The sequence below is a fragment of the Monomorium pharaonis genome, chromosome 9 (genome assembly GCF_013373865.1).
Source record: "Monomorium pharaonis isolate MP-MQ-018 chromosome 9, ASM1337386v2, whole genome shotgun sequence".
NCBI lineage: Eukaryota > Metazoa > Arthropoda > Insecta > Hymenoptera > Formicidae > Monomorium > Monomorium pharaonis.
In genome coordinates, this window is record NC_050475.1 from 19776673 (window position 1) to 19791391 (window position 14719).

Sequence of the window (14719 nt, forward strand, 5' to 3'; positions counted from 1 at the left end):
GCAAAACTCGCTGAATTACTATTTGTAGTGCGGTTCGTGTATGTCAGAATTTGCAACTATTTTTGCAAAGCAAGTAAACGTGTTAGATATAATCTTTTTGCACTTTCTTTCTTTACTACATTATGTTTTTTAATTTTAAATTTAATTAATTTTATGTGTATTAAAATTAGATAAGTAAATTTAATAAATTGCAGTTGAGCAAAAAATAATTTAGCGATCATTCTTGAAATTATTAGATCCCAATTTTGACAAAGGGTATTTATTATCCGTATTAAAACATTTTTTAAGCAAATTTTTCATTAAACATTTTTTGGATATTTAAAAACTTTCGACACGCGAAAATGTATCGAAAAATTTGCGAACATGCAAAATTGCATTCCACGTAGCAAAGAGAGTGCGATGCACCAAAGTGTCGACGAATTCGCTAGTATCATGGATCGCATATACTTTCATATATTGTACGCATACCGGTGTGCACAAGTTTACGTTGCAGAAAATCACTTAGAGAAAACAGGTGCGCTGAGGGGAAAAGTTTGCGCCAGGCAATATATAGCGGGAAAAGTTTCGATTGGTGTGGCAACATGCTTTTCTCGATGCGGCGCCCTGATAAGGAAACGCATTAGCCAGCATCCTTATTGTGTTCTGAAACGAGAAGAGGAATGGGCTTCGCGATATTAATACTCATGTCAGAATATCTTCGGACGACATAGAACGGGCATGTAAAACATCGATACGAATAACGTCGATATGTCTAGTTTATCGGCGTGTGCACTGAAAAATAGTACAAATAAAGGAAACAAAATTATAGTTTGGGAGCATTAATTTTCGATTTCAAGATATATACAAATGCGGCACGTTTTAATATATATTACCTATATAAGAATGTAAAATACGATTCTGTATATTTTATTTTCTGAAGTAAATTATTTTTCCGATTATCTCTTTGTGTAATATTGGTTTCAGTGTTTTTGCATGTTCACAGCGGCTAATCAATCGGTAGTGATCTAAAAATATTAGACGTTATCTAACGTATGTAAAACAATGTAAAATAATTTCCCAGATCGTGTGCAATAATAAAAGTTATTTTTAGCATCAAACAAAAAACATTAAATGTGCATTGAAAATATCATTTTCATTCTTGTTTATGCCCGGATATAATAATTAAAAGTTGCGCGATGAACGAGTATCATGAATGCCCCGATTGTTAAAACGCGGAGATTACTTTGCATCGCGTTTTAGCAACAAAAACTAGGACAACGATCGTGTACAGACATGTTTGAATGAAACTGAAATTAAGCCGTGCTTTATAGCTGTATGCAGTGATAAATGGTCAACAGCAGATTTCTGACAGCTGCAGGATAGTCGAATAACAATTAAATTGATTAATACCGGGATACTCAACCTACGTTTATCTGAAAGACACTATTGTAGAAGACTTAAGAAATTGATTAGCTGTTACATAAATGCTAATTCTAATAAGCGATATTACGCAAACAAAAATAATCATATTCTAAATTACATTTATTACATTTCTATGCAGAAAAAAGTGTTAAATTGTTGAATACAAAATATATTGTACATGTTCGTGTATAAAATATATTTATATACCAGCACGTGAGAGAGAATTTAAGGAATAATATATGATAATAAGTAAGATAAAAATGAAACGTATGACGTTATAAGCTAAACGCAGCATAAACTTAAGTACAAAATTATTCTTTTCAGATCAGAGTAGAAGTTGCAAATACTGAGCAAGAGGCAAGAGGTTTTCTTGTTTTTATTTGTATTTAATATATAAAGATTTAGAAGTATGTCTCAAGTAAATTCCCAAGAATTTAAAAAATACAAGTATTAAATAATCAATAGTCTTCTATTGCACCTTCTTTGAGTGTATTCTTAATAACGTAAGAACAAAAAACCAAGAATAAAGTTATTTAAGGATGAGATAAAATTAAAAAAACATTTCATAGGATTTATATTTGTGAATATTCGAAAGGACGCGGGCTCTCAAGGAAAATATGGAATTAATAATATTTAAAAGATTATTTCCAGTAGTATGCTTAGCATCTTTAATTATAACATACTTGAGTATATTTCTAAAGTAAAAAGCGTTAAAGAAGGTAATTAATGTTTTTCTTTTTTTTCTTAGTAAAAATATCGTCTGTCGATACAAAGTTTCTTTTTGTTTTAGAAACCAATAAAGAGGAAGATAAAGTTACAGTATCTTGCTGTACTTTGTTAAAAGATACTGTGTTTTTAATACTCACGTATATGATTAATGCTAAAATTCCATGTATGCGGTGAGCTCCGGTAAACGCATGCGGTGACCAATCAGCAACCAGGCACAGGTCGAATTCCGGCAAGTCACGGCAAGCGCTTGAATTCTGATTGGTCACCGCATACGTAACAGAGAGAGAGAAAGAGAGAGAGAGAGAGAGAGAGAGAGAGAGAGAGAGAGAGAGAGAGAGAGAGAGAGAGAGAGAGAAAAGTGTCATTTATTATAAACATATCTTATCACTGCTCGTGCATTGCGCTTAGATTTTGTTTTCTCTAATATTTTTTGTTAATAAAAGTAATTATATCTTTACATTTAGATAACAATAACATATAAGTTAAATCTTAGCAATATATTCAAGCAAAAAAGTTGTATCTTATGCTTAGATGCAATCTGCGAAAATATGTTATGTGGGTCCCAAAAATATTATCAAAGATTGAGAAAATAAGCTATAATTCATGTATGATAATATGTTATATGCACGTTCTTCGTATACGCTTTTATTCTTTCGCGTTTATTATTTTTGATTAATCATTTTAAACACATATTGAGATTGAGTACATTATAATGTGTGTGAATTTTATTATATCAATCTAATGTTTTAAAATAAAAAAAATATAAAAATACAGTAGACTAGATTTATTATTTTTCTGTATAATAATATGCATTAAACTTGTCTTTTCCTACGTAAAAAATTTACTCATAATCTAAAATAGTTCATAGCCCTATTGTGTACAATAACCGATAAGTATATCATCCGTTGATCTTGGTAATTAGGATATGGTCCCCGGTGATTATAATTGCTAATTTATCACACTTAGCCTAATTGTGTATTGTTCGAAGTTGGTTGGATTATTCCTCGTAAAGTTTCTCGCAAATGAGTTTATAGTGTTATAAGAATTCCACCAAATTAAAACTTAATAAACCACATTTTAGTTATTGAAAGAATAAGCTTACGTTCTCTTGAAACCTGATATGTATGTGTTTGAATTTTTAATAAAAACAAAATAATATATATTAAATAAGTATTATTTAAATTAAACGCAAGGGAAAGAATAATTATTCTAAATATAATTACTTACAATTAGTACAATTTTAATCTAATAAATAAAATATAAATAACAGGAATTTAATATAAAAAAGGATACTTTATCAAGTACGTTATATTAGATTTTCCATATAATCAATTATTACAACTTAAATAACAAAAGATAAGCAAATTCTATGTTTTCATCTTAAATATGTACTTTTGTATCTATTATATCCGTTTTGCAATTTCCCGTCTCGTCGAAAGTTTCCTCACCAAAATGTGCAATCCATTTTAGTTGGATATAAGAGCACGACGGAAGTTGAGTGAAACATCTCCACACGGAATTTCTGCCCTGTGTGCACCGAGCCACTTGACAATTCACTTAACAAAGTCTTTCTCGGCGTTTATCTTCGTACAGTTATTATAAAGTGCGCGAGGGCGCAAAAACGGCTGGATCCGCATTACGGCTCTACTCTTCAACTTCTGTTTAACAAACTTACCGAACCCCGTGTCGTCGCGTCTGCGTTTGGTCGAAATGCGTTCGTACCGAACGGCAAGCTGAATAAATACATAAAACTTTACGGTTTGATCGCGAACGCGGACCCTTCGCCCTTTTCTCCTAACCTCCAGCTTATCCGCTCGAACTTGCTAAAACATCCGCATGTTGAAGCAAGAGGAGGAGGCACACGGTGGTTGTGGTAACTGCGAGAAATCCCACGAGCTAAATATAATTCGATCTGTACATCGCACCGACAATGCGACAATGACAAGTAAAGTTACGATAAAATCGACAGACTCTCAGAAACACAGTTGATAATTTTGTAAATAGTTGTAATTTAAACTATAATTGAAGTTGCTCAATCTTCGTTTAAGTTTTGCGCATAATTCATATTTAGATTTATATAAAAGTCCGTAATTCTAATGACATTGTGCGTAGCCTGTAAATCGCAGGGCTGCTTTCCGGTCCGTTCAATATCACATTACGTAAATAGTGAATACAAATTACAAACTAAAATTGCAAATTTATCCAGGTCTCCAATTCTCGCCGTGGGTGTAATACCTCGCAATCCATGCAACTTCGCTTCAACAATTTCTACAGCGCAAGCATTCTATTTTGGTTAACGGAATTAACGTTTTCCGGTCGACATGCGTTTCTGAGATACGTGAATTTCATTCATATGTGTTTGTTTTATTCCGTGTCATCGTTTTTTATATAAACATTTTGGCGAACGTTAAAACGAAGCTTTCTTTTCTCTAAGAGACAATATAAGCCTCGAGTTTTGACCTATTACAGACGACAAATACGCATACATATACGTATAGGATGTCTATTGTCAATAATTTCTTATCGTTAAATAATGTACAAAAATATGAAACATTAATTTCAGAAATGATAACTATCTACGCTTTATATGCGCTCTACTGTTTGCTCGCATATATCACTGGAATGTACATCGTTATTAATGTATAGACAGCCTATTGTCCGATAATAATGGACCACGACTAGAACATTAACCGCCCCGATAGTCTACCTATAAACCCAGTTCATATCATCCAAGATTGTTGGACGTCCGATGCTTCAGTAAACCGCAATAGGCTGGCAAACCTATTCACGTGCTAAATTTTCGAGCTCGATAACCAAAGCTATTGAGACGTTCCTGAGAATTTAATAACTTCCAGAGAGTACTAAAGGCCTCCATAAGTTCACTCGGTACATTAGGCTAAGCGTGTATAAGAATAATTAAACGCTGCTCCGCTATTCAGTTTATCGTACTCTTATGCGCATGTTTTTGAGTCTTGTATTTTCAGCAAAAAAAGTATACGATTTAATTCTCTTTGATACGTATATTTTCTGTAATTCGTGAGCTTTAACAATTTCTTTGAAAATAATTAAGTGAATATGCTGTAATATTAAAAAGAAGAAAAAGCAACAAAATTAAAGAATTAAAAAATTCTTATCAGAAATTCATAAAGCACGTGAAAATTTTTCTCAGCTAATAATTCTTTAACGTTACAATTTGCACCTAATCAATAAAGACATTGTTTAACATTTTGATTCGTACAAGGAAATATTCGGAGAGAGCTCTCATATGTCACCCGTCGCTTCTCGTTTAACTGTCCGTTTCTGTGAATGGGGTAACGCTAAGCCGACGGTATAACAATATCGAGCTCCGTCCCGCACACGGAAAGCTTCGCAAGCGGGAATGTAATTTCAAGGTTCTCGTGCACCAGCTGTACTAAATCTAGAAATTGGGCGCGCGCTGCAAAACATCCCGACCGCAGTAACTTCTATTTTGCGACAGGGGGCAAAAACGCAACTGGGGATTAAGCCTGTCTTGCGACTACCGGTAAATTTTGAAATAAGCCCGATACACGTTACGTTACTGTCGTTAATAGATGAAACGATCGTCGAATATCGAGGAAAATTTAACTAATTTTTCAGTCTTGTTGATTAAATTAATTAATGTAACAATTGTAACAATCAGTATTAAATATCTTGGTAATTGCTTTCAATAGAGAATCTTGGCAATTATAAGATGGATCTTCAAAATACAGAGAGAATTGTCAAATAACCTTAATTAATAATTGATCAACGGCAAATAACACCGGACCGTAGACTGTCAAATGAATTCATTTAATATTCAAAACTCAAGTCCAAACACAGTTTTGTTATTCGCTCCTACATTTTCCGCGAAACGCGATATTTGAGAAAACCATTACAGCAGGTTATTTATGCCAACATTATTTAAGCTAACATTATGCAATGTGTGTAATATTTATCTTATTCTCTACGTGATACTTACGCGGCTTACGCGCTATCGAAGTTGGGCCGATGCGATACGCGGCAGTAAAGCAAACTATTGCATAAGTGAAGGCTTAAGGCAAGCAGCTCGGGGCCATATTTCGTCAACGCCTTACCGGGAGCACAAATACATCGGCACAGAGAGAGAAGGCATGTGAAACTTGTTAACTCCATTAGATAGGCAGGAGGAGAATTTGGCCCTTCCGCCTCCCCTCCCCCTTCCCCCTCCAGATTTAATCGCATAATCGGTAAATTGTATATCAAAACGTAAACTGGCGCTTCATTAAGTTACCCGCCGTATCTTCGAGCGTGATCGTAATTACTCTGAGGAACTAATTAGCGCGCGTCGCCACGACACGATTTGTCATCGTTTATTGCTTCGAGACGAATATACGCCCGCTGCGATTATTCCTGAACGTTATACAACAATGAGGGATTCGTATGACAAAGTGTTTCGGCGTATGGCTGCTTATACTGTCACGCTATAGATATAATGCAGCATTCATTTGTAACAATTATTATTTAATTATTGTAGCACACAAAGCAACACACAATGAGATTTTAAAAACTTTGAGTAACAGAGTAATTTTTTATTAATTCTAAAAATTTGCAAATATTAGTTTAAATCATAATAATTACACAAAAAAATTATTGTTCTGCAATTATCTTACATAAAGAATTTTCGTACAGTCTTGTTATTAAGAAAAAAAAATTCTCATTATTCAATAATAATTTTTATAAGTTGAGAAGAAAAAATATTGAAAATATCTTTAAAACAAAGAATTATATTTTTTTAATATTAATATTATATTATTAAAACAATTATATTGTGTTCTTTAGATGACTATTATAATATTAAAATAAAAAAATATTTTGAAATTTAGAATGATCCAATTCTTTAAGAAAAATTAAATTACATATAAACAAAATTATTTCAATCATTTCTTGCTCATAAAAAAATTAAGGAAAACATTAGTTTTAATTCGATAAAAATGTTTGAAATTGTTTTTTCTATACATTCTATATATTCTATACAAGAATAAATTTAAGCTATAAACTTAAATAAACATATAATTATAATTTTATTAAAAAAGTAGATTTTTAGTAAAACCTGCAAATCTTTTCTTTCAATTCCAATATATCTCTGTATGTGTATTCGCAAAAAAAAAAAGAGGATTGTATCCCTGTACGCGATAGATACCATGTGATGGATAGCAATTTCAACTCTCGGGAAGGCGGGAAAATTGGGTTCGAATACGCGCGAAGCTCGCAGACGGGTGAGTTTTCCCTCTTAAGTCGATATATTTTTCCGAAATTGAGAAGCACTGTCGAAGCCGATAAGATTCGATGACGATGGAGGGATAATACTGAAGGTTCTCGCGCGGGAAAGTAGAAAACCTTTGAGGTTTAAGACCAGCTGGCAGTTTGGCATCACGCCAAAGATTATCCCTGCCATTCGTTCTCGAGACTTCATAACCGAGGTGAGTGAAATCGCGAACATACACACACACACATACACATAGGTACACACCGACGTGTCATCAGTCGTCGGTTCCCGCTGAACCCTTCTGATTCGCATCCCTCTTGCACACCCTTCCCATATTTCCCGCTAGCCATCAATCTCTCGCAAGACACTACCTCTTCCCTTAACGTACAAGATGGCTACTTGATGCTTGATATATTCTCCTCTCTATCTTGTCTGCTCCATTGTACCTCCTTCTTTAGTGTTCATACTATGGCTAAGCCAACGGAATTTTCATTATCGTTTCATAACCTTTGACGCGCACGCGGGTCAAGTTATATATTTTTGATTAAAGTACGATGGTCCATTTAGCTTCGACTGCGTAATCGTGTTTATCCTCGATTTCCGGGTAATATACTGCTCGTTACTTTTGGCAGGGAGAGATATTATATTTCGCTTGCCTATGCGATAAACTGCAGCTATGAATTAAAATATAAAAATGTAAAAAGTAAACAAGCCACGCAACGAATTATTTACTCTTTCTTATCTTCGCAATATAATTATTTCTTTTATGTACAAAAGTAAAATTTAGTCTATAATAAATAGAGAAACTATAAAACATTTTAAAATAAATTATTTATTGGTCTTTTTAAAAATGTAAAAATGCGTGTACAAATGCGTGTCGCGATATTTATTTCAATGTGGTCGAAAAAAATGATTTTTTTTCCCTCCCATCTCTCTTTCATTACTCTTCGATTGACGAGATATTTATTCAAATATATCGCGAATATATATTATCATCGATAATGTTCTCAAATCTTTTAAAAAATATGTCGCTGACAATAATTTTGCCGTAAAATGTTCATTTCATTACTCTGCCACGGTAAAATGCGTGTATTAATATTAGGAGATGTAATTTTGTTACAACTGTACGTAGAAAAACGACAGAATAACGCTGATAAAAATCTTAAAATAATTTTACATCACACACACACGCGTGCCACATATTTTATGTTAAATGGGAAGATCAAAGTAAAATCGCAATATTTTATAAATACTCCACATTTCTCTGAATACTCTTAGTAATCACAGGGTTTGAAGCATTTTGCTCTGTATAAATTTAGGTACTCCAAGCATAATTTCACTGGAATAATTAGCTTAGAATATTAAATTTATTTTGACGATATATTTATAAGTTTTTTCGTGTTTAATAAAACGTGGCGAATTCACGTGAGCAACGGAAAGATAAAATTTTACGTGACAGTACGCGAAAAATAAACCAAAACGCATTAAACGCGTGCCACATGCAGGTACGTGTACATATCTTGTTACATCAACTGCGATATTATCACACGGCAATATCTGCGGGTCGATCAACACTTCCAAAACTAGGTCAGCGGATATCTTTGATCTACTGTCGCTACTAACGCTCAGAAAAAACGATCGGACAAAGAAACAAAGCAATGCGTCAAGGAAAAGAAATTGATTTTTTTTTAATTCATCTAGAATTTAGAACATTTTTCTCGCATTCAGAGCTTGCAGAAAATGTCAGATTTCCGAAAAGATCTACTCGCTCTAAATTTTTGATCAATTTACTGTAATTGAATTTAGTAGATCAATATAGTAAGAATGTTATCCAGATTTTACTAGCTGGCGATTTTGTATGAAATTAAAGATAACACGTGCGAACGTTTCTATTCATAAAACCACTGAATTATAATTCTCCGAAATTATAATGAGAAACAACGAGTGAACTTTTTCGCAAAGAGCGTGGAATAGCGTTTGATTTTACGAGAGACTCTCCTTAAAGTAGGTGAAGTGGTAGCGTAACAAGCACGGGGATTGTACGCGGGATTTTCTTACAGTTCTTTTTTTTAATCTAGGAAGCAGTCTCTCAATGTTTCAAATCTGCTTATACGAATCACCATACTAATATAAACAGTACATCGTTTGTGTTTCATTTCAAAGGAGAAGAATCTCTTTTCTCACAGTACAAAATCTCAACTATAAATTGGGATAACACGAGCAGATAAATGTGTCGCATGTGACTGGCAAAAACCTTTACTTGACAAAAATTGCATACTTATGTGTTACACTCATTTTATATAAAGACGTGAATAATTTATATCTTAAATAAACTACGTATAACAGTTATGTTTATAACCTTATATTTAAAAAAAAAACAAAACATTTTTATACTTTATTCCCTTGATTTGTCATTATTTCTTGATTGCTATGACACTAACAAATTTTAACACTAAATAATTTTGGAATTTTTATTGGAAGATATTCTGTAACAATACACGAAAAATAAGTATGAATATTTGATATGTAAGAAATGTTTTATATATCTGGATAAGAATTAATACTCTCTATAATCGACCTCTATTTACGGCGACGATACGATCGCGTGCAAATATCCACGCGATTGTACGATGGCGCATTGTCGGAGAGCGGGTCATCGAATGTAGCTGTTACATCAGACGAAAGGTCGCGGTGCAAACAGTGACGATAATCGATTAGCGGGGGAGTTATATCACGCGTCAACGTCTATCCAGCCGCAATAGAGAATAGGGGAAAAATGGAAAAAAAAAGAAAACGAAAAAAAAAAGAGAGAAATCGAGCAACCGAGTCGAAGCATAGATTAGAGACCGCACCGACTGTTTAATCGGAACGATCAATTGACTAAGGCGCTCATTCAGGCATGATTGATTGATAAATTTAGACGGAAACAGGCAGACGGAGCGGCGGAGCGAGATAACGCATCGTTCCATCGGTATATTATAACAGAATTTCCGAAATATAGGACGAGAGAGAATCTCGCATACCCAGTGGCAGTGGATTAAACCCGCACTTGTGTGATCTAGTATACAATTAAATAAATATTTTTAATATTCCAAGTATTTCTCTATAAATAGTTTGGGCTTCAACTGCACCCGCCGGAGAACATTCGATGTCAGGAATGTGCCGGAAGTGAACAACACCGCGAAATCGCCCGGCATTCCGCAAGCATGGGATATTTTACGTCGGGGACAGTTTGTTACGCGCATCTGCGACCGAACGTTCCCGTTTCGGACGGCCTGTTGACGAATAATGCATTCGTTGGTCGACGTAATTGCGAGAACGACTGCAATGGCATGGCCGGGTCCACTCGTTGCGTCGGCTGTTATAAGATTAATTGTCGTGATTTACCGGAGATATATTCCGCACTCGCCTTTATAAATGCTACGCCGAAATGGCTGTTGCTTAGCGCCGCAAATGGAATTAATAAAATTTTAATTTTATTAGCACGACAAGCATTCGCTCGTATATCGTTCAAAACGGAGATATTATTTATTATACAATCAGTGTAAATAAACATAATAATTATATGTATAATGCGATGTAAGCAGACAAAATGCATTTGCCTGAAAGAATTAAAGTCCGAAAATAATAAGGCGCTTTTTTATTCCGAGTAACAAGACCAATGGCGAAGAATATGGTTCTCCTTTTATCACGAGAAACCAGATTGTCCTTGGATGTGGAAAGTAAATCCTATCTGAGTCTCAGATCCGCAAGGCAATTATCAGCTCCTTTCATCGAATAAAAGCGTCCGATTGGATCCGAGCTGTATGATTGCGGAGAGAGCATTCTTCTGCCTAGATTCTGCGCATCAAACGTTTTGTTCGGTTTCGCCGATCAGCCCGAGGAAAAGTACAGACGGCGAGGAGAAGAATAAAGATGAGTATGCGGATATATTATAGATTGTAGCGATTGCAATTTACGTCAGAGAAAAGAAATTTGTGCGGTATATCTAGATGTTGAGCGTGATGGATGCAATATACAGGATGACGTAAGCTTTCAGTCAGCCCTTACGTAAGAAGATTTATCTCATGCACTTAATTTAAAAGAAAGTAAACGTGTATTAACGTTTAAATTTCACTTGTATCGGGTATTAGATACCCTACGCGTAATATCTTCCTCTAAGAGAAGAGAGTGCTTGCAGCAGCTCAAATCAAGATTCGAAGAGCGAAAAGCAGCAGGCGAGAAAAAAAACGTTTTTACAGTGCATTCGCATCCCAAATACACCGCGATGCAATTAAGCGGCAACACGAAAATGCGCGGGCGGATGAACGCGCGCGCGCGCGCGCGCGCATTTTACCTGAATGCGCCCCATCGGCGGCGACACCACCAGGAAGATCCTCATCGCGGCCTTGAGGAAGTCATCCTGGTTGCGATTCGTCGGGTCCTGCAGAGCAGCCTCGGTTATGCTGGAGCTGTTCTGAGGGGTCTTGCGGCGCACCTTGCGCCTTATGCTGCCGACTAGCTTCCGCCAATCCTGTCCGCCACCGGGCGACGATGACGACGCGGGGGTCGTATCGGCGCTACCACCGACCCCGTGGCTGCCGGCCACCACCATCGTCGCCGCATCCTGCTGCTGCCCCGCGGTCACCAACGACGTCGACGACGACTTCTTCGAGGGGCTTAGATCGCGGCTGGACCGTCGGCTCGGGATACCGCGGCCACCAAGGGGAGTCCCGGATGCGGACACCGTGGTGCTATCGGCTCCCGCCACCGGCTGCTGTCCAACTGCAAGGACGCAACCACCGCTGGGACTCGTGTTGTCTCCTCCACCACCTCCAGCACCTTTGGACCTGCCGCCGCCGACAATCGAGCGAGCCGATCGCCCCGTTCCGCCGCTGCTCAATCGGCGTACGAGACCGCGTATGAGGCCGCTCTTAGGCGCCGTCGGGCCCTCCTTCACCTGCTCGCCCGGCGTTTCCACTCTCTGGCTTAATTAGACACCGTTTCGGGGCGAGGTCGCCCGGCAGCAGCTGCCTCTTTTCTCGTGCGAAAAATCGAGAGACTCTCTTTCTCTTTTTCTTTTCCTTGTCTCTCTCCCTTTTTCTTTACTGTCCTTTTATTGAGGGAACCAAGTGCCGTGCGGTAATTTTTCTATTTTTCCTCCCTCTCGGTGCTTTCACGTTGCGCGCAGTTTTTACGGGTGCGTCTTTTCTCGGTGGTGATTTTCAACCGCTGCGCTGGCCTCGTAAATTTTATAATCCTCGCTAATCTTCGCCTAGCGAGAAAAATTCAGAAACTGATACATACACAAACATGCACGCGGACACACACACACATACATACATGTACATATATATATATATATCGTTGCTTGATGTGCGTCTCGTACCGTTCGTAAATTTTCCTCTGCACTTCGTGGCGCATCGATTAAGTTCCGCAATTGCTGTGTTTCGCCTGGCGAGGTTTCCACTCGATAGACCGCCAAGTTTTTAAACACCCTTTTTTTGGCTACTACTCCCCTTTCTATGATAAATTACAATGTTTTTACGTTCCGCGTTAAATTCATCGAGTGCTTCGCTTTCCGTGGCAGCGTATAATGATTAAGCTGATTGTGTTAAAATGGCGCATCGCCTCGCGACGAATTCGATTCGCAGTCGTCGCAGCTCCGAACGAACAGGTTGACTCGAAGATAAGAAGTCGTTTAATTTCCTGCTGATACGGACCGCGATGTGCCTTCAGATCGAGGTCCCCGATCTTTCGGGGCCCTATTCTTATGCGCGAGGTCCAGTTATTTATTTAAGAATCCCAAATTTTCGATTCTCATTCCTCCTCCAGATTTGCTCGCGTAAAATTTCCAAGAACAATCGTTAGTAAAGTTTTGCCCTGAAGATTATTTCCGCTTTCTACTTAACACCAAGAGAGATTTTAACGACGAGCGGCTTCTCCTGCTCGGCGAAAGAGAGCTGGCTGATGATCAAAATGCATTTCCGCTGGGCAAATATTCCGCGGAAGACTCTTCCATCTTACTCACCGGAGTTCACGTTCCGGAGATTACGGCCGGCTTCTGTTCGTCGCCGCACGTATCCCTCCTCTCATATTCGTTTCTATGAGATGTCGTACGTTTCCGCGCCGTCACGAGCCAAGAGTCACATCGGCCGATCCTCACACGTGGCGCGATTGCGCTAAGTATCGCGATCGACGAGCGAACGAGCTCCTCGGGGAAACACCTCACGCGTTCCTATTCACCTTTCAGCACGCACCAGCGTGCCTCGTCGTCCGCCATCCATTATTGCGAATTCTTCCTTCCACTTATTTCCTCCTTATTCTCTTTACCGTTTAATTACATCCACGATTTTATTAACGACAAGTTATTGTTACTGGAGAAACGTAACAGCAACGTAACAATGTAACAAATTATTGCACAGTTACACGCCGTCTGTCGCGATCGCTCTTCCAGTTGACGAATTCAAAAGGTCAAAATTGTTATACCGGAAATTACTGTCTGACAGCCGATCTCTGTTCGCTTTATTACCTCGTAAATTCGCTTCGCGTTAATCTCGGTAATATTCACTTGAATCGATGTAGACATCAATGAGAGTTCTGCCACTGATAGCGGGCCGTTTTAGGCAGATTATCTAGTATGCACGGCGCTACCGAAAGTTCGAAAGCGCAGATCTGGATTAACGCTATTCTTGATTCTGACCGCGCGATCACGTGATTCTATCGCACGTACGGCCGACCGGCTGCAACTTTAAATTAGAATTTTTTCGTAAGAGAGCAATTCAGTTTCGGCCCACAGCTCGCAGGACTGGCATAGTCCGGAAAAAGAATTAAGAGATCTGTACTCGTTAGGTAACTCGAGTCCACAAGTCGGACGCGAAAGCGTGGGACCGTTCCGGGTTGGCAGCCGGGGTTGCAACCCTTGCGCGAGGGTTTCCGAACGGGAACGGGGCGAAAGAAAAAAAATAAACACCTCTCGAGACCCTCGTTAACGGCGCGAATCGGGCCAAGGATACGCGTTCCACGTATCTCGCGGGGACCGCGGGAGGTCCGGAGTGTTATTATCCTTCGAGAAATCGATCGGCTCGTCGTCGTTTCAAGGCTTGCCACCGGGGAAATAGCTCGCCGCGATCCTTCGGGCAGCTCTCTCGACGCGAAGCCGAGCTCGATCGAACGTTTCGCCAGCAATTATCATTCGCTTCTCGCGATGATCGCGTGATATCTCTCGATTATCCGCCTCTCCTCCGATCAACCTCTTTTCCTTCTCCTCCTTCTCCTTCTTCTCCTCGATTCCTCCTGCTTTTCTCAAAGCACGGGAGCGTATTTTTTAATTTCCGACGACGGCCCGATGTAATGCCTGGCATC

The 14719-nt window shown here is 38.1% G+C and overlaps 1 protein-coding gene across 7 annotated transcripts in view; it reads right to left on the reverse strand.

Annotated features, from left to right (window-relative positions):
* LOC105838590 (pleckstrin homology domain-containing family G member 5) overlaps positions 1 to 14719 on the reverse strand; it is a 149592-nt gene that overhangs the window by 53782 nt on the left and 81091 nt on the right. For 2 of the 7 annotated variants that reach the window (XM_028193359.2, XM_028193361.2), the window contains exon 3: positions 11712 to 14718. The exons of 2 other annotated variants lie outside the window; for them this stretch is intronic. In XM_028193359.2, coding sequence (XP_028049160.1) covers positions 11712 to 11969 — 258 coding nt within the window. In that variant the 5' untranslated portion in view covers positions 11970 to 14718. The remainder of the gene's footprint in view (positions 1 to 11711; position 14719) is intronic. 3 more of the 7 variants (XM_036292323.1, XM_036292322.1, XM_036292324.1) reach the window with 3 other exon arrangements.